General features: G+C 43.1%; 2 protein-coding genes across 2 annotated transcripts in view; one reads left to right on the forward strand and one right to left on the reverse strand.

Annotated features, from left to right (window-relative positions):
* The window catches only part of mrpl11 (mitochondrial ribosomal protein L11), a 44054-nt gene that overhangs the window by 11191 nt on the left and 6773 nt on the right, over positions 1-26090 (reverse strand). Inside the window, exon 2 of the mRNA XM_034202932.1 lies at positions 18021-18197. Coding sequence (XP_034058823.1) covers positions 18021-18143 — 123 coding nt within the window. The 5' untranslated portion in view covers positions 18144-18197. The remainder of the gene's footprint in view (positions 1-18020; positions 18198-26090) is intronic.
* Positions 1642-6367, forward strand: tmem265 (transmembrane protein 265). The gene is given in 4 exon segments (XM_034202931.1): positions 1642-2310; positions 5021-5334; positions 5336-5535; positions 5537-6367. Coding segments are annotated over 3 exon segments (1056 nt in total). The 5' UTR covers positions 1642-2310; positions 5021-5022; the 3' UTR covers positions 6081-6367.

Below are 26090 nucleotides of genomic sequence, written 5' to 3' on the forward strand. Positions count from 1 at the left end.
TTACCGCATTTAACTTGCACCATCCCTTGCATTACTTCTATCTCTTCTTGCACTATTTAAAAAAAAATGTATTTATGTCTTAACTATTGTGTGTTGCAGTGTAGGAGCCTCAGACTCTCGATTGTCAATTCCACACACTGCATAATATAACAATACATTCCTTTGATATCATATCAGAAACAAAAGCGTGTATTTATTACATGCTGAATAATTGATACAATATTATCTTATGTGTATTAAATATTCATATGATATATGAATACTGTGAATACCGTCAAGACACCCCTACTGAGATCACAGGCAATAACTGTCGGGGGTCAAGTTGCATCGTGGGTATTATAGCTGCCGGATTTTGGACAAGGAAGATAAATGCTTGTAATAAAAAAAGGACAACATCGCCAATCCTCCTGCAGCTTTTACTGTCCATCATGAGTGGGCCATGCTACAGGGGAGCTCTTCACTCATGTCTTACACTCCGAGAGGACACATGTAGAAAAAGCCAAAAGGCACAAGGTGATGGGATGATTTTTCTGTGTTTGTGGAGGTCAGCCTCGGTCCTGATGTGGAGCATGACTCAGTGCTGACGCCTTTAGCATTCTTGGACAGTCTCGAAGCCCCATGTGTCCTTCCAAACTTCCCCAATCATGTCTGAAGCAAAAGTGATGAGTACACACAGTCCTGTGGACAGCCGGCCCGCCTGGCTGCCCCTCGCCCTCCTCTACTATTCCACCACACTCTGAAAGTAAGCCAGTGTGCAGAATGACCTTCAACCACACCCACGGGGAGGAAAAACAAAAAAAAAGGAAAGAGGGGGTGGGTGGTGTATAGTAGCAGGATGGAGGAGAGATTGGTGTAAACATGAGGAGAGGGTGCAGCGAAAAGGAAAGATGGGTTGAAGGACAAAAAGAAAATGCTTGCTTAAGTGAGGAAAATGGAAAAATATCTCTTCTCTTGGAAGCCAATGGAGCGCAGAGCTGAATCTGACAAGAAAGATGACTCTCCATCCCCTTTCTCACCAGTCTGATTAAACATCACACTCTAAAATGAATCGGGCACACTGAAGGAGGGAGCGGAGGACTTGAACCTTTGCTAAAGTGCATATTGGAATACCTTCAGATACACCTGAAAGAACTTAAAGAAGTGGTGTTGCTATATGACATTTTCTTAAAAAACACATCCACGGCAGACAAAGGAACCAAAATGAAATGTTTTAATGAGGAAAGCAGCAAGCTCTTTCTATAAAAACAGTTTCCATAATTTTAGACTGGATCTGTCGCATACATTCCAAATCCTTCTGTTTAAGTGTGCAGTAAGCCTGACATAGCGAGTTAATCTACAACAGAGGAATGATTTCCTTGTGTGACTAAGACTGTAAATAGACAGAAGGAGGACTAATTAAAGTTGTAACATCTGCCTTCGGAGCTCTGAGTGTGTCTACAGGCTAAAAATGGCTTTCGCTCCTCCACTCTTTTTTTCAGAAAGGGGTAAATAAGGTGTGTTGCCTGCACTCTAAACAATGCAACTATTCTTCTGCAAGTACACAATCATCATGATTACCATAACCAATGAGTAGGCTATACTGTAACTGGGTGCTCTCAAATATTCATAGCATCTTCCAGTTTAACTTCCACAGCTGCTCCTGGAGGAGAGGAGGAGAAACTGAGGAGGGTGGGAGGTCTGGAGTGGAGCACGTAGCCTGCTTACAAATTAACACCACAACCGAAGTCGGACAGCGTGAGTGAGTTTCTCGCCGTCCTCCTCTCGCTGTTGCACCGCCACGCAAAGCCATCTTCTCGGCCAGCGGTCTTCACTTTAACGATCCCACGGTGCCCCTGAATGCCGCTGCCCCACTTCTGAGCGACTTCCCCCGGCTGCTGCGCACAGCCGGAGCCCGACGGAGCCGCAGCAGCCGGAGCCCGGAGACACACCGACACTGCGGGAGGTGACAGATCCGGAGCGGCGCCTCTGCAACAAACCACGCAGGCATCGACCACGCAGACATCGGCCATGCCAGATCTGCACGGAGGGGGAAATCTTGATAAGTATGAGCCGGGTTTTTTTTTTTTGTTCCTGCAAACTCGGGTGTGCTTGGCGTGGCAGTGGCGATGACTTCCTCCTCTAACAAGCCTCGAGATGAGCCTTCTCCTGGAGTCTAAACAAACACCCGGACTGTAAGAAGAGGACTTTATCACCAAGATCATCAGCGACAATAAAATAGACTTTATTAGTCACACACTGCGCTACTTGGGAGGAAAACGCCGTAAATCAAGCCAGGAGGATCCAAACCCAAGTGGAAGACGAATGGTTTGGGTAACTATAGATTCACTTTACTAGCAGCCATGCACGGATAAGCACCTGCTGTTAATAGGGCAGTTATGAAACAGGTGTTGCAGAGAAGCGGTTTCACATTGATTGCTACATTTCCGGAGGATACAAGGCGTCGCACTGCATGCTGGGGCAGCCATTGATAATCATATTTTGAAGAAAGAAAAAAAACAAGCGTGATAACTCTGTAAAAAAAAGAAATAACACAAAGCCCCTCGGGCAGCACTTGGGCTGCTACCTCACAAATCAACAGATGTTTCAGTCACGTGGCTCTAAGTCTGGAGAGGGGATTTATTCAGCAGGGCATTATCAGGGATTGCACACTGCCTGGCTTTCTATTAATTAATTAGTTTGCACACAATGGCATAGATGTTGTCCCGATGCCCTCGGTGCTCCACCTGTGAGAACTGGGGGAGGATTTGCTCTTTGATGTGATTTGGAGCTCTTTCAGGGCTGTTTGTGGAGATAAACTGTGGGTGTACACAAATTAATCTTTGCTCTACAGATTTCTGTCCACACGGAAATCACCCAATATAAAAACAAGTGGCAACCCCACCCCCTGCTTTATCTCTGTCAGTGTGTGATGCAGAGAACTTGGGAGCTTTATCTTTTGGCAGATAAGGCAGACACATGGTGCAGATGGAGAGAGAGCCATGTGCATCTGTGGCACACAAGCTTAGAGACCACAAGTGAAAACAAATTGGGGGGAAATGGATTTGCAGTACAAATCAGAACACATACAAAATGAACACACCTTTCACCTGCACACCATTACATGCCATTACTCATGCTTACAGCCAAATGGGTTGCCTCATCTTGTCAACAGCAGTGTCATTTTCCAGACAGGGATATGATGAATTTGGTCATTATTGATGAGCGTGGACACACGGGCTGTCATCCCGGTCCCTCAGTCAGAGTGGAATAAATTACCCAGCGTTGACAGGGAGTCAAAACACAACCAGAGGCTGACGGGGAGATTTTCTCCCGGGTGAAATGTAAGGCTCAGGTGGAGTATCTTGAGAGAAATGACCTCAAGTAATAGCCAGCTGCCACAGAGGGTGTAAACTTCTCCACCAGCTGCAGATTCACAATAAATAGAAGACACATTTAAAATCTGATATCCTCTCAATCTGCTTGGGGAAAATCACTCCATTTTTGGGGGGAATGATAATCAAGTTGCAGTAAGCGGTGGGACAAAAGGATGGAGACAACCAGATAATACGAATGTTGGCAGGATCCACGCCTGTCCTCCCACAATGCCTCGCAGAAGATTAATCAGCCGAGATCATTTCTTTCCTCATCGCTTTGATTCATTTGTTTCAGGACCAACTTTAATGTCTGTGACATTTCAATAGCCTTGGTGATGAATACATTTGGATTCATCCATGCCACGCTGGTGCATGAATTGCGTGTCTTCACATAAGTGGGTGGAAGTCACTTTCTATCTGCATTTGAATATTTTCCTCTTCATCACTTTCACCCCTTCTCACCCTGAGCTTATTTATGAACTATTACCATCACGCCGTAACGCTTTATTAGGCATGTAGACAGCCAAGAGGCCTATTAATCTTTCACTCGCAGTTGTATGCTCCTTCTCCATCCCCCCACACCGAATAGACAATCTCAAACACTCTTTTTCCCCAGAGGAGTTCCTCTTCTTCAATGATTCAGACAGCGGCAAGGATATGGCAGAGCTCCTGTTAGTCTTACAGAGAGGGAAGTGATGTGTCTTCCGTCGGCAACATATCAATACACACTTTTCACTGGCAGACTTTTCTCAGAGGTCGCAATCATGCTGACAATCTCTCGCTCGATCACCCCGAACTGTTGCCATTACGACACATCTGAGCTGATAGTGATTTTATATTATAATGCCATCGATCCATTCGAGAGGTTGACACCCCCGAGTGGCGCTGAGCAGATAACAGACACAGACACTGGTCGGTGCTGTGATTTGCAGCTAAACAGGATAAAGAGAGGTCGGTTCGATTACGCTGTAAAGTCAATGCTCATTTCTCACGATTTGTCAATACTGAGGTTTGTACTGACTGATGTATGAGCTGCAACAAAAAAAGAAAACAAAATTAGCATTGCCAGCATGCTCTCACCCAACCGTACACAGTGTGTGCACAAAGACACGAGTCGAACGCCTACCAAACAAATAGCAAGTTATCAATATTCATCTGAGATGAGAGGGGAATTTGCGATGATTAAAGACTGCAGAACAGTATGTGAATAAACATGGCAGACTATAGAAGAAAAGAAAAGGCTTTGACAGAGCACCTAGCTGCGCCTCAACGAAATGGATTAATAATGAATAAGATGAGTACAAAAAAAAGCACAAAATAACAACAATACACAGAAAAGTCACGGCTGACTAGGAAGGAATAATGTGAGGAGTTTTATGGAAAATAAAGACTATTTAATTCACTGAGCCGCAGATTTTCAAAAAAGCACAATTTAGCTTCTCAGCTTGAGCAGCCAGGATAGATGTAGCTTTGGACAAAGATGAAGGGAGCTCACTGCTTACTGGGCAGCCAATATCTTTAACCATAGCAACAGGCATCAAACTATTTTACATTTAATTTTCCTGCAGATTTGTCTGAGCACAGTGTGTGGAGCGATGTGAGCAGAGTTTGAATTCTGCCCATGTTTCAGATTTACCACCGATCATATATCTGTATCTCTCTTTCAGGCATGGTGCCCACGCCCCAGGTGTGCGTATCAACCCTGGTCACAGTGAGCACGATGGCAGTGGTGGACCTCTACCTGCTGGAGCAGAGCATGATGGGAGCTCGTGGTCCTCCAGGGCCGAGTGTGTGGCAGTGTGCCGTGGTGTTGCTAGGCGATCTGGGCTTCCTGCTCGCGCTGCGCTTCGTGTCGGCCGGCGTGATGTCGGAGGCAAGGTCGCCACGCCGCGGCTTTGCCAACGCGCTCTGGTTCCTCTTCCTGTCGCTGCTGCAGCTCAAGCTCTTCTTCATCTGCCATAACTACAGGCAGGAGCGCCGCCCCCCCCGACCCGCTGGCCAGGAAGACGCTGACGCTGCTGCTGTCCATCTGCCTGCCCTCGCTGTTCCTCATCCTGACGGGGGCCGACCACATGACCCCGCAGCGCAGGAAGCAGGAGGTGCGGAGCCGGCTCCTGTGGGTGGTGGTGGACCTGCTGGATGTGCTGGACCTGCAGGCTGGGCTGTGGGAGGCCCAAGGGGGGGGCGGCGGGGTCGGGGGGGGTCGTCGAGCAGAAGCTGCCCATCTGGGCCGAGGGCCTGGTCTTCTTCTACTGCTATGCCCTCCTGCTGCTGCTGCCCTGTGTGGCCCTCACCGAGCTGGGGGCCACGGGCCTGCCGGGACAGAGGGGGCCCCGTAAGGAGGCTCTGTACCCGTGGCTCAGCTTGGTCACCATCAACATCTTCACCCTGGCCCTGAGGGGCACCGGCATGCTGTGGTACCGGGACCCCCGCGTGTCCACCGTGTTCCTGGGGAAGAACCTGCTGGCTCTGGCTGTGAAGCTGAGCTCCGCCTGGGAGAAACACAAGCAGGAGTGCGGAGCTGCCGGAGCGGGGGCCGTGGCAGAACCAGGAGACCCCACCCTGCCGAGCCAGGGCTCAGAGCAGGGAGAGGACCCGGCACAGGGGAAAACCCCCCCCTCTCATTATCACACACTGTCTCGCTCCCAAAGCCACAATCTCTCTCATGCCAGCCTGGAGCCCGCAGAGACGCCCTTAGGACCCTCTTTCATCTCCCATGAACTCTAGAGAGGATCTGAACATACACGCATGCACACAAAATGTGATCACACTCGGACTTAAACTCGGACCAGCAGGGCGAGTATCACAACCAAACAGATACATCGTTTTGAGTTTCAGTGCAACATTGATGGGTGTAATGCCGAGCTGTGGAAATGCATTTGACAAGCTTGGATTTCTACACATTTTGTTGTGCTAATAATAACTCAAAATGCATTGCTGGGATTTGTGGTAGTGTGTTTTTTTAATTGAACACTGTGAACACATTTCAGCCTGTAAAGAATATTCCAGAAATATTTGTTGAAGTCTGCCTCTTCCCTTCTTTAATCATGGCACAGCTGCCCAAACTGCCACAAATGTGTTGAATGTGTTGCACTCCATATACAGTTTCTCATCTGTGATCTATCCTATGAGTTGAAATCATGTTGCTTATCAGAAAAATTCGATCTTTCTTCCATTAGATGCCAGAATAGAGACTGTGACCTTTAGTCTACATTTCTCTCTCTGCCCCTTTGCAGAGACCTTTCTCGATACAGACGAGTGATGATTTAGTCTTCCTTTAGCACCACAGAGCCAGGATTCAAAGCCCATCTGCCTGTAAAACTCACACTTTACACGTTGCTACAGTATTTCAATGTCGAATCCAGAGCATGCAAACCTTTTCGGCTTGTAGCCTCGTGAATCATCATCTATTCACAGGGGATTTTCCCTTCTTGCATTTTTCCTATTTGGATATATTTTAAAGACCTAAAGGGGTGAAGTTTTAAACATTTTCACAACGAAAAACCAAAAGGTAAGAGAGCAAAATAAAATATGAAAAATATGAACACGAATGTTTTCTCCTCATATGTCTTTAATACACTCATGACCGCTCAGATTTAACTTGTAACAACTGGGAGGGTCCCGACAATTAGACAATTAGTTGGCAACAGAGGTGTCACTGTGCCACAGCTTCGTTCAGACAAAAAGGAAACACCGGCTGATCACTTTCTTTTCTGACCAGGCTGACAGAGTGTCATCCTGCAGACCCTGTGGTTGATCATGACCGACAAACTGGTACGATGACATCTTTGTTAGATTTAAAATGTAGAATTTGAACTTTAGCTAATGATTTTCTAGATACATGCGGTACCTATTTTCTGTTAATGCTAATACTCTCCTGCGGCAATTCTAACAACACAATGTGCATAACTCAAGATGCCAAATGTTTATAAAGACAGTTCCCATAAATAAAACCTTTCAATCGTAGGGCTTAAAGATGGAAATTGTGCGTCATCTTAATCCTACTCCAACACAAACTACGGTCTATTTTACAACAGTGCTTACAGAGACAGAATACCAATGTAAGTAATCCCTTTACTGTTTCAGATCACATTTAAAATGTATGTGTTGCTGTCGTCTGTACTTGTTTCCAAGTCTCCTTCAGTCATTTAAAAAAAGAAAGAAAAAGCTGCCTATCCCAAGCATAAATCCCTTTTTTTCCACTTTAGTTTACCTTGCATTTGAATTATGGATGGAGCGCTTCATTCTCTAATGTGTTTTCACGTGGGTGTTGTAGAACATGGGCATCATGGGATTAAGGGTCAGAGCAGCAGGTGTTGCCGATGTACCGTTCAGTCAAGTGCCTTGTTTCCTCATGGAGCTGCAGCCTCTGAGTCCAGCAGGCGTACGTATGCATTATGTGAACCATGTGGGACTTGGACATATGCCATGTGTACACTGTGAAGTTATTCCACAGCTGTCCGTCGGTTACACCTCCAGGACAGAGTGTAAACTAATAAAGTGTTTCATACTCGCATAGTGTTGACAGTTCATTGGCCATCATGTAGCAGCCTTATTGGCAGTCTGTCACCCACAGAGGGTCCACATTATTCATAGCCAGGAGGCCCTAGGGACAAATAACGGCTTCATATGTTCAAAAAATGCCACTATATTAAAGTCAATGGGCCTGTGCAGTCACAGAACATGGCATGTTTTTTTCTTATGCTGGAAGGGGTGCATTCAAGCTAGAAAAGCAGGCTCTTTGCTTCTCAGTGTGGCACGCTAACAAAAGGCCGTCATTTATCACAATTATGCCGGCGGCCCCATCAGTTAGGATCCTCTCGCAGTAATCCTTGAGTGTGCTGTCGTGTTGTCTGCCTTTAATGTTGAAAGAGAGACGGGGTGTGCCTGTCAAGAGTTGTAGTAAGTGTGTGATGTTTTCAGAGTGCTCACAGCAGCACCCGCTGCCCTTTCCTCTTGGCTTTAATGATCCTATTAATTGAAATTGAGGCTATTTATCAAACGCAAGTGCTATTCGCAGTGCTTTATGCATGATTTACAGGCTATATTTAAAGGATGTATTAAGACTAATGTACACACAAATAAATTCATTTCAGCGGGGGAATTTCTCTGCGGTTCATAGACTTTTAAGGAAAAACCACAGAGGGATATCCAGAGTAGTAGACAGCATCCAGCCTCCCCTCTTTCTTTCATCTCTGCCTCCCTCGCTCTCTCTACATTTCAAACATACGCAGCGCTGGATGCACTCCCTGTTGGGCAACTACTCATATTTCTATTAAACTAAAAGCAGCGACTGCATAGGCAGCAGCCCCGGCGACGGCAAATGACTACCTCCTTGAATTTGTTACACCTGTTAAGCTTGGGATACAACGCTCAGCATTTTCCCTCAGCTCCCACCTACTCTCATAACCTGCTGCAGAAGAAGAGCTCTAGCCGCTCTGCTGTTTTCCTTCTTCTTTTGCAGCTCCCTATTCTCTCATCCATTCGTCTGTGCTAATTTCACTCCAGCATGTAATTATTCCCCTGTCAGTTTCCCTCTTTTGTCTTCCGTTCCTTCTTTTATTTCTCTCGTTTGTTTAAATTTGCCCCGCAGCCGACAGGCAGCCTACCTCTCTGCACTTCTCCTGTCAAGGGTGGTTAGTCAGAGAAGAAGAAGTAAAAAAAGAAAAACAGGGCGCAGAGGCTGGCTACGATTAAAGGGCCGGAGCCACTGCCTACAGCAGAGTGGCTGCCGACTGCCATTTATTTACCGTTACACAGCGAGAGCTTGATGGAGCACTGGAGCCCAGAGAGACAAACGCGCACAACATGCCGCCTTGACAACATGCCGCCTTGACAACATGCCGCCTTGACAACATGCCGCCTTGACAACAATGACATCCCAAGCAGTTCAAAAGGAGACAACTTTAGACTAACATATGGCTTTGTTTTGCTCCGTCGAGCACTTGGTTACAACCCATCCCACCTCATTACCCCCGACACAGCGACAGCTACAGCCTACGAGCTCACACTCACTTACACTGGCAGAAAGAGCCACATTTAACAGACAGACCTCTAAATCATTCATCAGAGCACACGCTTTTGGGCAGAACTTCAAAGTTTATTACCTGAGAATGAAATGATGCAAAAGATTCGGAGGCTCTTACGATATGCAGTGCAATACTGGAGACAAAGGCATAATAAAGTCTCAGGTGTTGGGGGTGACCTCAGGCTGAAACAGGGGATAAGTGAGTTGACCTGACGATCCAATACATGTTATAGAGAACTAGGGATGACAGATTAGAGTTAGGATGCATCTGGTTGACAGATGATTTAAAACGCCGACTAATTGGATTATGGTTTAATTGTTAAAGTCAAATCCAAGCTCCTTAAACGCAATAATTCCCCACTTTTATTTGATATCATTGTAAAAGACACGTGTTCAGAAGATATGTGTAGTTTTAACAGCGAGTCTTTAAACTGAACTGACTGCACTAAATCCTCGTTGTCACAGACAGAATCAGGGGCTTTTAGCAGTGAAGCTCCACTTACCCATGATTCAGAGCGCGGCTGGGATTCACATTAATGCCTCTCTGAAAGTCTATTTAACTACAGAGATATGACTTCATCCGCTATCTTCAGTTAGGATCTTCTCTTAGAGGCAGCTTCCTGTGTCCTGGAATAACTGTACCTTACCTAAACAGTCTACGGTGTTACTGTTGAGGAGAAACTGCTTCATGAGGGAAAAGTAGGTAATCTACAGCGAGGTGTGAATTACATCTGAAAATAACCATTGATGAACAGCTCGTGTCAGATTTATGTGAAGACCATTTGTCAGATATTTTAATGCCCTGTAAAAACTGGATCACCATAATTTCTTCCATCAACCGTACTTTACTACAAGAGAAACGACATAAATCCAAACCTGAATTTTCAGAGATGTGATTTAGATCTAGATGTGGAAGAGATGTCGTCCTCTTCTGGCACTTTGCCTGGTTTTGTAAAAAGGCTGTTTTAGTACGAATTCAGTAACATCGTTGACCAAAGAGTTCCCATTAGATCACAAGCTTCTCTTACTGGGTATTTCCACTAGTCAGCAGATCTTCAATTTATTCCAAAATTAAATATATGGAGATTGTTTTATGTGGCTAGGAAATGCATTGCAGGAACATGGTAATCTGATTCCCCTCGCCTCATTCAGGACCATTATTTGGTTAATTAATTAATTAGTCTCCAAAGACATTATTTCATACACAAATGTCAGAATAGGCTGTTTGGTTCACACACAAAGATTTCCTGCGTTTCTCTGGAGGTCTTTGGTTGTTGGAAAGCAAGACGTTTAGCGATGTCACCTTGGCTTTGAAATAATAGATTGATCTAGAAATAAATAAAAAAAGCTAATCTCTAGCAGCCCTATTATATTCGAATAAAAGGACACAATACCTTTCGGAAAAATTGGCATACTTATCAATCAAGTAATCAATCCAAAATAATTAATTCAAATAAATAAATATAATCACAAGTTGAAGTAAAAAGGGGCAAATCTTTTTATCTTTATTTTATATATCTTGTTATACTTTATCTAAAGGGTAAAAAGTACATCTCTGACATCAAGGTGATGTGATCAAGGCTTCTTTGAAGAAAATGTGTCAATGGAGTCTCCTTTTATGTTTCCCTCGATACACTGGCTTTTATTCTTTCTATTCAAAGTGGCTTTAAATGTGAAGGACAGAAAGTAGGCTCTTAAATGGTGTTTTGCAATTCAAAAAAGAAAATATCATGACATTACATTGCATTTAGCTGACGCTTTTATCCAAAGCGACTTACAATAAGTGCGTTCGACCAACAAAATACAAACTTGAAGAAAACAGAATCATATAAGTACATCAGGTTTCATAGAGCAAAAACATTTCAAGTGCTACTCAACTGGCTTTAGATAAGCCAGTCCTTTATTAGTATACAAGTGCTTTGTTAATAGTTCTATCGCTCGAAGTGGAGTCGAAAGAGATGAGTTTTCAGTCTGCGCCGGAAGGTGTGTAAGCTATCTGCTGTCCTGATGTCAATGGGGAGCTCATTCCACCATTTTGGAGCCAGGATAGCAAACCCACGAGTTTTTGCTGATGGGAACTTGGGTCCCCTTCGCAGCGAGGGTGCAGCGAGCCGTTTGGTTGATGCAGAGCGGAGTGCACGTGCTGGGGTGTACGGTTTAACCATGTCCTGGATGTAGGAAGGGCCAGATCCATTCGCAGCATGGTACGCAAGTACCATTGTCTTGAAGTGGATTCTAGCAGTTATCGGAAGCCAGTGAAGGCAGCGGCGTGGTGTGGGAGAATTTAGGAAGGTTGAAGACCCGGCGAGCAGCTGCATTCTGGATGAGCTGCAGAGGTCGGATGGCACATGCAGGTAGACCAGCCAGGAGGGAGTTGCAGTAGTCTAGGCGTGAGATGACGAGAGCCTGGACCAGAACCTGCGTCGCTTTCTGGGTCAGCTGGGGACGTATCCTCCTGATGTTGTAAAGCGTGTATCTGCAGCAGCGGATTGTAGCAGCGATGTTTGCAGTGAAGGACAGGTTGTTATCTAGGGTCACACCCAGATTCCTTGCAGTCTGAGTCGGGGAGACAACAGAGGTGCCAATGTTGATTGTTAGGTCAAGAGTGGGACAATCTTTTCCCGGAAAGAAAAGCAGTTCGGTCTTGTCAAGGTTGAGCTTGAGGTGATGATCAGACATCCACTGAGAGATGTCAGCTAGACAAGCAGAGATGCGTAAGACGACCTGGGTCTCTGAGCGGGGAAAGGACAGAATTAATTGGGTGTCGTCAGCGTAGCAGTGGTATGAAAAACCATGCGGGCTAATGACTGATCCGAGCGAGTTTGTGTACAAGGAGAAGAGGAGGGGACCAAGAACAGAGCCCTGAGGGACCCCTGTAGTTAATTGACAAGGGTCGGACTCGGACCCTCTCCAAGTAACCCTGTAGGTGCGGTCTTTGAGGTATGAGGTGAGGAGGGAAAGTGCAGAGCCTGAAACTCCAAGTGCTTGGAGAGTGCGAAGGAGGATCTGATGATTCACCGTGTCAAATGCAACAGACAGGTCCAACAGGATGATGACAGAGGAGAGGGAGGCTGCTTTAGCAGTGTGCAGTTCCTCAGTGACAGCAAGGAGGGCAGTTTCTGTGGAGTGACCTGCCTTGAAACCAGACTGGTGCGGATCCAGAAGGTTGTTCTGATGGAGATAGCAGGAGAGTTGTTTAAAAACAGCGCGTTCAAGTGTTTTAGACAGGAACGGGAGTAGAGAGACAGGCCTGTAGTTTATAACATCAGACGGGTTGAGAGTGGGTTTCTTTAGGAGAGGGTTTACTCTTGCCTCCTTGAGACTGTTTGGAAAGTGACCAGAAGTTAGAGAAGTGTTGATGAAATGGGTGAGAAACGGTAGAATATCAGGAGCGATAGTCTGAAGGAGGTTTGAAGGGATAGGGTCCAGAGGACAGGTGGTAGGGCGGGCAGAGGTAATGAGGGTAAGAACCTCACTTGGAGAGAGAGGGGAAAAGGAGGTCAGTGTGTGGGTGAAAGGGGGGTCTGGTGACCCAGCGGTGAGTAGAGGTGAGTCAAAAAGAAGAGCGAATATCATCAACCTTTTTTTCAAAGTGGTTAACAAAGTCGCTTGACAGAAGGGAGGAGGGGGAAGGGGCTTTGGGGGGGGTCCAGGAGGGAGGAGAAGATGGAAAATAGTTTTTTGGGATTGGAATAGGAAGATTGGATCTTATCTTGAAAGAAAGTGCTTTTTGCCTGAGAGATCGAAGCAGAGAAAGAGGAGAGGAGAGCCTGATAGGTTAGGAGGTCGTCACGGTGTTTGGATTTCCACCATTTCCACATTTGAAATGATATATATGAGATAACCCATTATTAATGCATTAGTACTTGTGTAGGCTGTTTTGAATGAACTGAGTTTGACAGCTGTGTGTCTGATGCTCTTGGAAATAAGGAAGGATACACAGGAAGCTGATCCAGGATCTCCAAAGTGTAGGAACAAGAAACGACGAAGAAGGAAAACCTAATAACACTGAACGTACTACTACTGATCTGAAGGCCGTCAGAATCGATGTTGAATGTTTCCTAGCATCTAAACATACTTTAAAAAAAATCAAATGTAAGTTATGTAGAACAGGTCCACCCCAGAATAATATTACATAAGACTAGAAAAAAACAAAAATGTGGAGGTTAAAGACAAATAAACATGAGAAATTGTTTCAGAAATAAACAAAACGAAATGTTGTCTCAAAGAAAACTCCAAATGGGACAAATCAATGATTTAACGCACTTGAAACAGAATATCCGTAGAGGACACGGTGAGCAACAACTATTCAAAGGTGAAATTGAGGAACAAAAACAGGCGGTAAAGATCACACCGCATACTTGTCGAGGATATGAAAGAAACCACTATTCCTATTCTTGCCTGTTATCTTGAGCTGTCCCATAAATCAGACAATGCAAAATTATCATTCCAACTAGGGTATCTTTAAGAGAGCGAAACCGTGTAAGTTGGGTTGAAAACACCCTTAGATATCACTCACACCCACTGATGCCGACATTTCAGCACTCTGTCACTGTGTCACTGTATTTTATGTGATGCGAGAGAAAGGGAGAATTGTTCAAAAATGTATGAATTCTACTTTATTTTGGAGTTTATATGTATGTCCATTGGGAGTGGCATTACAATTATTCCCTCCGTCTGTCAATTAGTGTGCATGTGCTATAAAAAAACATGTTGTTGCCAATGTTAAAGGTGAACCATATTATGCAAAAAGCTTATTTTTGAGACATTTCAGCAGTTAAAACTCTGGCTGCTGTATTTTTCAGAGAGAATGAGAGATGGTGAAATGGGATTAGATTAAAGCACAGATCCTCCCCCCCTCTCATTACTGGAGAAACGTGGATGTTTTCCAACTGTAAGAATCATTACTGGAACTACTCGTTGCATTTTTCATTAAAAGGCGAGGTCACTGTCAAACATCATTTCAAAGGATATGACCTCTGTGTGCCTGCAGGACTCTAGAGAATAAGATATCTGCCTGTGTTAACACTCTGTTTAACTAATACATGAGTTCATTGATGTTTTTGTTCACTCAGTGGTGGAATATAACTCATTTCATTTACTCAAGTACTGTGTTGGAGGTCAAATTCAAGGTAATTGTACATGTATTTCCGCTCTAGGGCACTTTCACTTATACACTAATAATAATAATATATATAAATACATGATACTTGTATAGCGCTTTTCTAGACACTCAAGGACGCTTTGACAGAGAATAAAAAATAACAAGAAAAATACAAAAAGAGATGCATTCAAAGTGGTTGAATGCATTGTTGAACAAGTGGGTTTTGAGTGACGACACTAGATGTGTGATAGACTGAAAGATTAACGTTCCTTTGTGTGTTGAGAAACTTAAGCTGAATAAACTATTTACAAATGCCTGGGAAAAGATGCGAGGATCTCAGAGGGCAGCTACACTGAACACAAGTTGATTTTATTTAATATAGCTGTAAATGTAACAACCCAACACTAATAAATGAGTTCAAATGCTCATCCTTAAACATCCAGCAGTAAAATGCAACATACCCTTTAACGACGCAGTGATATTAACCCGACATCATATATAATATTAAAACACTGACAGGGAACAGTTTACTGCACTTTAACTACATCATGCCGATTATACTCACATACTTTCACTTTCAAGTAAGATGTTTTAATTGTATTGGAGTATTTCTACAGTGTGGTATTAGTACTTTTACTGAAGTGAAAGATCAGAGTATTTCCACTACCACTGTTCGAAGGAGAGGAAACTTATTTTAAAAGAGGGAATATGTTAGTTAACAGTTGTCTATTTACAGATTCAGCAGTTTCCCAGCAACATTACCACTAATTTAAAGAAGAAGAAGAAGATATACTTTATTCATCCCTTACAGGGAAAACATTTCCCCACTCTGTTGTGTTTACACACATTACACACAGGGGAGGATATACATGCAGAAACACAGAGGATATACATACACACACACAACCACATGCAGATAGGAGAGGTGGCAGAGCAGAGAGGCTGCCAGGTACCCGGCGCCAAGGGAGCAGTTTCGAGGTTAGGTGTCTTGCTCAAGGGCACCTCGGCAGTGGCCTTGGAGGTGAACTGGCACCTCTCCAGCTACCAGCTCACTCCATATTATGTGTTGTGGTCCGATCGAGACGTGAACCAGCGACCCTTCGGTTCCAAGACCAAGTCCCTACAGACTGAGCCACTGCCGCCTCTAAAATGGACCCTTATATAATAATAATAATGCATTACATTTTTTATTAGAGCGCTTTTACAGGTGCTCAAAGCGCTTTACAATTACACATATTAGACATGTAAGAGTCATTACTGTGGACATTACGATAATAATAGTATAATTAATATAATAAGATACAAGTATAATGCTCCACTATGTTAAGCATAGTGTCCCTAACGTTATTGTCCCATGTTCCCGAGAAGGTAGTGTACAGCGGGTAAAAAAAAAAAAAAAGCCCCCAGGTAGAGCGCCGGCTGCTGAAGCAAGTTTGTCGTAAAAGGCCAAACCGAGGTACTACGGTCATATTCTAGTCTGACGTCATTTGAGCCCAGAAATACTTCCTCCCATTGACTAAGGCCGTTTCTCAATGTCGAGTAAACCTGCTGCAGAGCCACTATTTCAAGTATACTACGTCATCGAGTGGCACCGAAGGACTGTGTAAATGCATGTTAAATGCACAGCATTCGGCGCCACTCGATGACGTAGTATTCTTGAAATAGTGGCTCTGCAGCAGGTATACTCGACATTGAGAAACGGCCTAAGATTGGGAAAGGGATGTCTGTAAATCAGCCTACAATCATTTTTGAGCTAAATAAACTACCCAGCGCGAACACTTTTGTTTGTAGCCTTTATTTAACCAGGTGAAAGCCCCTTGAGATCAAAAGATCTCTTTTTCAAGGGTGACCTGCAGGACATTAGTTACAGTTTAGTTTTAAAGCCCTTATTTAAATCATTAGGGCCTTAAAGTTGTAAAATGCACTAAAGCCCGAATCCAGGGTTATTTTCCCTCTCCGTTCATCTTAGTGAGCTGAGACCCTGTGGATCGGAGGCGGGATGACCCCGGAGCAACTCTATGAGGAGTGATGGGGCACCGCCTCCAACGCTGTATCCAGTTATACATCCAAAAGTTGTGGGCAGAGAAATCTAAAGTATTAGTTTAAAGACAATGAAATGCTTTGTAGAGCTGAGGGTAGGTTCAGAGTTGAGTTATAGTTATCTAGAGCAAAAGAATAATCCAAAAAGTAATCAGCAAATTAATCATTAAAGAAAAGGTTAATTGAAGCCTAAATATGTGAATATAATACGAATAATATCAAATCGTATGTGTGGATCAATACAGAGAACATTCAAACAGAAATGGGTTTAAGACTAATTATAACTGCAGTATTTCGGAGAACTAAATAACTCCCAGTCTGGTAGCAATTAATTTACTTTATGTAATAGTTGAGCTGGTGACGGCAGCGTACGTCATTTTGAACAAAGAAAACATAAAGTACCCACACTGTAACATCGAAAAAGAAAAATATGATGTTTTCACATCATCCAACTCCTTTCTGACATCCAACATTTGCTTTTTCCTGACATTGTTAATAGTGTGTAGCTCTTTCCTGCCAGATTTGTTCATTTTTCCATCCCATTCTCCGAGCGTCGTCGTTAAGTCACGGAGATGGATGAACTGTGAGAATTGATCTGGTCTCAAAGCGTGCAACAGCAGTCAAGGCTGATGAGCACTGTCCATTAAAGAGCCTCACTGGATCATTTGTATGTACAGAACGAGACAGATGCTTGCTTTCAGTCAGTCTCACGAAGGACTATCAAAGTTAAACAGCTGAACCACCATAACAGCGGGAGCAGGTTGTGTGTTTATGGTGTAAAATAATATAAAAGTTTTACAGCACAGCTTTAAAACAGATAGAAATACAGATGAGGTTAATCAACACAGCATCAGCATTTTCATAGTTAAGCAACAAAAGGAAGGATAGACTTAGTTATTTTGAAACAACCCGTCTTTCTCCATTGCTCAACGCTTGAGGTCTGCGTATACATATACTGTATATATATAGTAGGAATGGGCACATTGGTAGTGGTGCATCCCTGAGCAATAAAACACAAGAAAACCTCAGCTGTCTCTCCGGAGCAAGTGCGGCAGAAGTATACAAGAATTTAAGACAAAACCTTCACAGGTTTAGTGCCGTTTCATCGACTGGCTTGTAAAGCGTGAGGCTAATGTAAACGGACAGCTGCTGTGGATGGAGGCGTTAGTGTCTTTGGCCTGGAAACTGTGAGAAAATAGTTGCAGCCTGAAGCAGAGAGCGGCCCCCACCTGCACCATGGAGCTGTGCGAGCAGAATAAGAATGGGAATATGAATAGTGGTATGAGGGGAGATGGATGTGGTGCTGAGGTTTTACAATGAGTTGACAGAGAGAGGAGAGAGAGGGAACTATGTGATGGGCAAAGTGAAAATAGGATCAGGTTGTGTGACGGTTAATGAGACCTGTTTACGGAAAGTCAGCTGACAAAATGAAGCCCTGCTACTGCAATTTAATGAATGACTGGGAGCGAACAGATAGAACGGGAAGTGATTTTACCTGTCCGAGGACGGGGCCGAGTGGGGGTCCAGGGGCCGCTTGTCCTGACCTCACGATAGCCCGGATTAAACTGCCTGCATCCACTTTCTTCACAGCCTTAGCTGCCTTAGAGATCTTTGACATCCTGCTGTCTCAAAATCCTTAAATCTGCCTCCAAGTCAACTGAGAATCCATCCACTGAGAACACAGGAGAAAAACATCAAATTAGCTTTCATGAATAACACAACCGAAACAAATCATTTACACGCCAGGCTCATTAAAACATCATACACTCAAGTCGATACTGATACCCGCAGGCAAAACTCGTGCCTTTCCATTCAGCAGCAGGCGAGTAATTACAAAAATCGTTGCCTTCGATCGGCTCAGCGAGAGCCCCTTTCCTGGAGGTGTTTGCAGTGTGGATCAGCAGCCGAGTGCTGAAGAGCCTGAGAACTGGCAGGATTTAAACTTCTTTCCCAAAAGTCATGGGGTGCATGCCAAAAAGCCTCCATCCCATCACCTCAGTTCCAAATATGTCACCACTGAAGTCCCCGTGCTGCAGCAGAGCCTCCTCTGCATCAGTAGAGGTCAAGAGTAGAGGGCAGAGGAGAGATAAGTAACAATAGTAAAACCGGGAGGGGGGGTGCAAGTGGCATGCCCATGCATGAACACTAAGAGGGGTCAGCTATTTCATTCCACCTTAAAATGCATTTGCCAAATTAGGAGTCAATTAGTGCAGAGGGGAGCCTGGCCACAACTCCTGGCTTCTCTCTAGGGACACATAAAAGCTAGCCCATAATCTTCTGCTGGAATAAAAGTGATACGGACAAGGCGATTTAAAAAAAAGAAGGAAAAAAGATCAATGCTTAGAGCCAAGGGACAAATACAAGTTTTAAGGTTGAGCCTTGTGATGCAGGGGATCCCGGCATTCAATAACAATAAGTACTGGAGGAGAGGAGAGAAGAGCAGCCATGATTCATTGTAGCCAACAGAGGGTATCCAATTAGATCAACAGAGGAGACACAACCCAAAAGATATATGGGAACACACGCTGCTTTGGAGCAACAAATGGGGAGAAACTGCTCCGAAGAAAAGTTGAGAGTCTATCTTGGCTGCTGATTATCCAGCAGCCGTTAAAGTGCAACCTCCATGAGGCGATATTTAGGGCATTAGAGCATTACCCATTCTGCGGAAAGAGTCCCAAATAGAATCCATTTAGTTTGAATTCACTCAATAGCTGTCTTCAGTGCAATGCAAGCGTCTTAAACTTCTGCATTTCAGAGGTCAATTTCACGCTACTCACCTATTGTGTTAAGGTACTTCATTGCAGAAAATCTGTGTAGCAGTTCAGATCCATTTTGAAGCTAATTAGAAAATGCAGAGACCAATATGCATTCAATCTGAAGGGAGAAAAGCCACTTCTGTGACAGAAAAGACTCCCGAATGCTAAAATGGCAAGCTGCAGAGAAATGACTTAAACAGCAGTTTGAGGGGGCTGCAAAGAAAATCAATCAATGAAACGGCGTACTGTACGTCCAGAGAGATGAGGCTTAACTGGAGTTTTGTGAATGCGAGAATAAAACAATTAGAGCTAGCATCAAATGTAGAGTTTAATTTCTATTTGGGGCAAAGGGAATAACAGTTCTGCGAGCGGGGGAAATGACAACGTCATACTTTAATGCACCGCAACTCCAATCTCTGTTGGAGTATGAATAATAAAACCACAGTTCCCTTGCCAAATGAGATCACTCATCACAAGACCAAGCGGTGAATGCAGAAGAAGAATTGACCTACATAAGGCACCACAACTGCACAGAGCGCACCTTTCCCACAGCTGAATTGACATTAGATTCAAGGCATGGAGGCGTTAACTGTGCAGCGGCAGCACACATAGTTCAAGGCAGTACAATAAGCCTCAATCAGAGCGGGGGTCGCATTTTCCTGTGCATAATCAAATCAACGCCGCAGTCATTTGCAAAGAAGAGACACAATTCTGAGCTGCTCTTTAGGCAGAATATTACATTCATACAGCAATTACTGGCAACAGTGTTGTCGATAACACGGAGTACGCAGAAAGAGCAATTTGTTGTGGAGTCGCAGCGTAAAAGCACTTTGTTAACATGCTTGATAAATGACATGCCACGAAGCCAGCGTTTAAATGATCATCTAATGAGGAAGCTGAGGAGAGCGATAGTAGAGCAAAGAAACCCGTTGGCTCATTCTCCAAACGCTGCTATCCCTATAGTGACATTCTAAGTTAAATGTTTTTCTTGTCCTTGCCATTATTCCATTAGGATTTGGCATCAAGTCTATGGTTTTCAACTCATGTAGTTTTGGTTGATAAATCAACCCCTAAATCCAGACTCAAAATCCTAGCAGTTTCTCGGCTGTCTGTCAAGGAATCATTCCCCCCCGCCGCCTGTCAGACACACGACCTGGGATGGAAACACAACATCTCTGAGAGGGAAACATGTCAATAAAACCGAGCACACGGGGGGGGGAGCTGGTGAAGAATAGTGTCATTATAAAGTGCAGGTCTACATAAACTGTTGTGGGAAGATAATCTGAAATTAGACTCTCCGTGTAAAAACTCATTCCATCTTTTATCATCTATTCATTATAAAGTGTGTTCAGATTTCCACGCAGCTGTAAACAGCAGCTCCGGTGGTGCGTTTCAGAATAATTAAAACTGACTGCACTTCAAGGATAAAGCGGTCTTTGATTAAAGAAATTAATCAGTTTACTATTAAAAAAGTGTGTTTAATTGCAGAGGTAAAGCACACCGCTGTTCTTTGTTTAGGCTATTAGAGTATCTTTCATCTTCATTAAGGAACAGATAAAACAGAAGCCAGCATCCTCTAAATCTGTTCTTTATTTACAGCTCAAGGTTAAAGAGTTTCAATACAATTCTGGTCGAATAAAGGAAATGATCTCTTTTAGTTATCGTAGGAGAATGCCGTCCATATAAATGATACCGGCAGTGCATCTGCCGTGAGGAGATCAAGTCTTCTTCTTCTCTTTGTGTTGTGTGATGAGATAAAAGCTGAATACTAATAGAGTTCTCCGTGGGATCCGGCTTTCTACCTGAAACATGTGGCTCAATAATCTTTGTTACACTTCATCTGTTTTCTCCTCTTCATATCTCGGCTGAATTGAAAAGAGAATCAGTGGAGAAAATGAAGTCAAATATGTTCTGATAACACAGAGCCGGTGCTGCCGCATGGACTAAAGAATCAAAGATTGTTATCTTTTCAGATTAAATCTCTGACAAAGATTTATTTGAGGGTATAAAAAAAACATGAAACTGTGCTTCCCTCCACATGTATAACCATCAGAGCACCTTTATGTTTCCCTGCAGCTTTCCCCCACGTCCATCCTAAACTATGTTTGTAGGGTCGGGGGAGGGCGTGCCCACCAGACCACAGATAGTAATGCTGACTTGTGTTTGCCAAGGTTTGACATCGGGCTGAGCGATTAATCGCGATTTGAAATGATGCGATTATTGTGAAACAAACCGTCTGAGTCAGGTTAGTAATGCTCCATCACATGTTTCTATTACAGGGTGGATCTTAAACTGAAGTTTAATGTAAGTTTAGTTCTTTCCACTCGTAGCTCGGGCTGCTAGAGACCGGAGTACGTTGATACGACCTTCCTAGCCGGAGATATGGCCGCATTTTACAATAAACTTCCGTTGGGTCGCTTAAAAACAAATATCGCAAATCGAATCGCAATATCTGTCAGAAAAATCACAATTAGATTATTTCCCCAAATCGTGCAGCCCTAGTTTAACACCAACATCTGGTACTTTTCATAATTTGGTTTAAGAATAAATATGTAAAGAAAGTAAAACTATTGCCCATGGGAAACTCGGACGCATGGAGCCTGGCAGCTAGCATGGCTGCAAACTCTTATCACACATGTTGATAGGGAAGAGCAATATGACAATACATACCATGAGAAGGGTTGATTCATTGAGGAATCATTGGATCTAAAAGAATTCAGAAAATATAAAAAAATCTCCCTCAAAAAAGTCAAATAAGATGCCTTTCAAATTGAGTCTTGTTTTATCAGTTCAAAACCCAAAGATATTATTAGTTTAGTTGTTGTGATAAAAACAGAAAAAAGGAGGAAATCACAAACAAAGTTCGTTTAAATCGATACATTGATTATAAAAATATTTTTTTGTTGATGGCCTAATTGATTTGTCCACTAGTTCATGTAAAAATGTGTCTTTGATTCTGTGTATATATATATACACACACATATTTGCACGCCTATTTTTATTTACATTTGTTTTTATATTCGGGATTGTGGGAAACGGTATTTCGATCTCTGTCTGTACACACAAACTGCAAGATTGACAATAAAGTTGACTTTGACAATGTATTGTCAGACATCGGGGATTTAGTCCTACTGTTTATTTGTGGCTGTACGAGGCCTTGCTTTGAGTCAAAGACGGACAGTAGGGAGGGGACATGAGAAGGAGTGGTTATAAAATACAGGTTGAACATCTGTCCCAAAAACTACGCCACCATGGAGCTCTGTGGTACAGGATTTTATTACCAACCACTATTTTTTTGCTTTCACATCCCTCCCTTCCATTTGTTATGATCTACTTTACTGTTCCCCATGTGTTGCGATAACATGGTGTTCACAGCCGGCTGATCCAGCCCTGTGATTTAAGCTGATATTATGCATTTAAAACGTGTGATCCATTACTTGATACATATGTCTGGTCCTCAGGGTGTAATCTGTGATAAGACATAACCTATTCTCTCTTGGGTCCATCTCTTTAAAGAGATAATAACCTGTCGGATTTCCAAACAGAAACCACCATTAGTATTCTTAGAAATGACAGGCAGAGGGACAGCTTTCAATGTGATCTTCCACACTAAAACTCTGACAATCAGTTACAATCATCTCTGAGCGTGGCAGTCCATCTAGTGGCAGCATTCACTTTTACATTTGATGCACATGGACATTTTCAATTAGAGATCAACTCACAATAATTAAGCGCTCACACGAGTGACTGCTAAAGTGGCTTATGTCCCACCACAGGAAGCTGCCACCAAAGAAGATGCAAAACAAACGGGAAGAAAAGCCCTGAAGACAAGCTGAAGACGCCGGGTACTAATAGAAAAAGAGAACTGGCATATTTGAAATTATCAAAGCAATGTCATGTTTCTGCTCATCTGTGCAGGAAAGTTTGAACCCCATTAGTGCAACATTTAACGACGGGCGTCCTTGAATACATAAGTTGAAAAAATCTCTGTTAACGGCAAAACAAACACGCAGGAAAGACCTTCAGCGGCAGCAGGGGAACTCTGAGCTGCAGCATTTGTTTAGATGGCAGCACGTTGTGAATAAAGAGCGGCAGATTAACGGTAATCGATGAGACTAATGCAGTGACCAAACAGAACAAATTCACTGGGCGGCGATCGTTCGCTGCGCCATACGGGACGCTCTGGATAAGATTAAGAGATCAGGTATAAAGTTATAGAGAGCCAGTCATATGCCAATGCTGCTCCGCTGCATCAGTATTCAGCTCACCTAACGCAGGCCCTGGAGCTATTGATTGCTGAATGCCAAGTGCTAAAGGCCGGTCAAATAAAACGAAGAACTCAAGACGAGTCTGAATGATCCCACAAGACTGAGAGCGGGTAACTCATGGCCTGATTTAACCGAGAGCTGAACCTGCAGGTCTCGTCTCTCCGCGCCAACAAGATTTCAGAAATAAAAAACCTGTGATTTCCACTCAGGAATAAACTCATTTGAAATCAAATCGTCTATTCTAACACCAGATTGAATTAGTTTGAAATGGCATAGTGAGCTGTAAGAGGCAGGAAATGCTTCACATCACATTTGCAGGGAGCAATTATCTATTTTGATTAATATTTTTTAATTTAGCTGATATTATCACTGTGGAGATAGACTTTTAATTTGTGCTAAAATATTAATGAAATCTGGAGGGTGAACTTTTTGACTGTTCAGCATGTTTTATGGTCCAATACATCATTACACAATGCGTCGTTTCAGTCTCATTCTGACGGGTTTTATGATCATTTGAAACGAGAGCTGTAAAAAATATTGAGCATCACATTATTTTGTGTGAAACTGTATCTATTATGAAAACAGTTTACATTGAAGGAGTTTTTACTCAGGCTCACGTTGAATGTTACAGTGACTGCACTTACACAATGAGTAGCAGGCCATCAACAGCCTCAGACTATTTGAAGTGTAATAGAAAAATCAAATGTTCCTTTTTGAGGGGAAGTATTCTTTTTTTTTTTAAATCACAAAAAAAATCTCTGCGCAGAGCCCTGACCACACCTCTGTTATAAAGTAGCACCAAGTGTGAGCCAATCATATGGCTGTCATGTTTGCTCTGTATATACAATGGGCTCCGCAGTGCATTATAAGCACTTCACTTATCTCTCAGTTGTCAAGCAGTCGCCGTGCAGAAACACATCAGTTAATAAGGGGCAGCTGCTTTAGTGCTGACTGCTGAACACATTCCCATCACTGCAGCCTGGACTCAAACCAGCACCTTGTACATGAATAGTGATGACTCCCAGTCTAAACTCCCTGAATGCATTATCTCAGCTTCCCTGTGATCACATCCCAGGGAGGCTGTTTTCTTCCCAGACTCCCCTGAATTACATTCCCTCCCTCCCTCCCCTCCCCACCCCCCCCACATCACGTTGAAATGGATGAGACAGACTGTGTAACAAACCTCCTCCTGCAATTGGAATACATTTAAAAAAGCAAACAACCACAACACTAACGCATCAGCAGCATATGGTACCTGACAAACATTTAAAAAATAGTGAAAACCACTCAGTTCACAGGATTGTTTGGAATATTGTGCCATCAGCCAACATGTTTTACTTGTTGTGGCTATACAGCCCGGTAGCTATCCGTTTTTTTTTTTTAGCATAAAGCACAGGAAAACCAAAGAGTGGTTTGGTATGTCGAAAACAGGCTAAAGTTACATCAGCTGCTCCCCCATTACTGCGATCTACAGATTCACAAAAGGACACGGTCAGTGGTGGTTCTAGAACATTTTACATGGGGGGGCAAAGGGGAGGCAAGAGGTCATGCCAGGGTGGCATAGGAGGGCGGACAGTACATGGTATTTTATACTGTATATAACCTATTTATTGTTAATTCATGCCCTAACACAAGTGTTCTTAATGCACAAGAGAAACAAGGTGTTCAGACAAACAATCGGGTGCCCTTTGAGTCCCCCAAGCTTACCTCAACCATTTTAAATGAAAGGAAACTACAAAATGTATTTTAAAGCAATGAATTAATGGAACAGGTTGTTTTGCATTACAATGTAAAATTAAATATATATTTTGTTTTTTTAAAAATTGGTTGTCTTAGACAGACATATTTGCATGTCCTCACTAAGCATTATTTCATATTAATTTAATATTAAACAAATCAAAATGGCCAATTATCCCAACATGTTGCTGCTAATATAATCATATGCTTGTCAACTTTAACTGATCAAAAATCAATTCTGAAAAAATACTTGAATTATCTATGAAATTGCAATATTGTCCCTCAGTTTGTTTCAACCCCGTCACGCCATACCATTTACCCTCCTATTAAAATAATGGATCAGTCCATGTGTGGATCAGTCCATGTGTGGATCAGTCCATGTGTGGATCAGTCCATGTGTGGATCAGTCCATGTGTGATCTGCATTGAGGGAATTACATCACAAAAGTGTCAGTTTCTTCTCTTACCTATATTTCAGTTTTTGTATTTTCAGATTAAGATTGATAAACTCAACATTTCAATATGTTGTATGAATTAATAATAGTAAATAATTAATAGTTTTGAAAAATATTACAATTTTATAATGTCCTTGACCTCCATGTGGTGCCATATCTTAGCTAAACAAGGTCTCATGCCTACTTTTTGTCAAAAACTTCAACCCTGTTAAATTTTTTCTAGGAAATTCCTAGTAATTATTTATATTTTGTGCCTGAGGTGGGAAAATGTAAGTAGTCCACTACCAGATGTTATGACCAAACATTTTGGTTTCATTTTTCAAAGATATAAAGACCCAAAAGGCATCCGA

Source organism: Gymnodraco acuticeps, unplaced genomic scaffold, assembly GCF_902827175.1.
Source record: "Gymnodraco acuticeps unplaced genomic scaffold, fGymAcu1.1, whole genome shotgun sequence".
Taxonomy (NCBI): Eukaryota; Metazoa; Chordata; class Actinopteri; order Perciformes; family Bathydraconidae; genus Gymnodraco; species Gymnodraco acuticeps.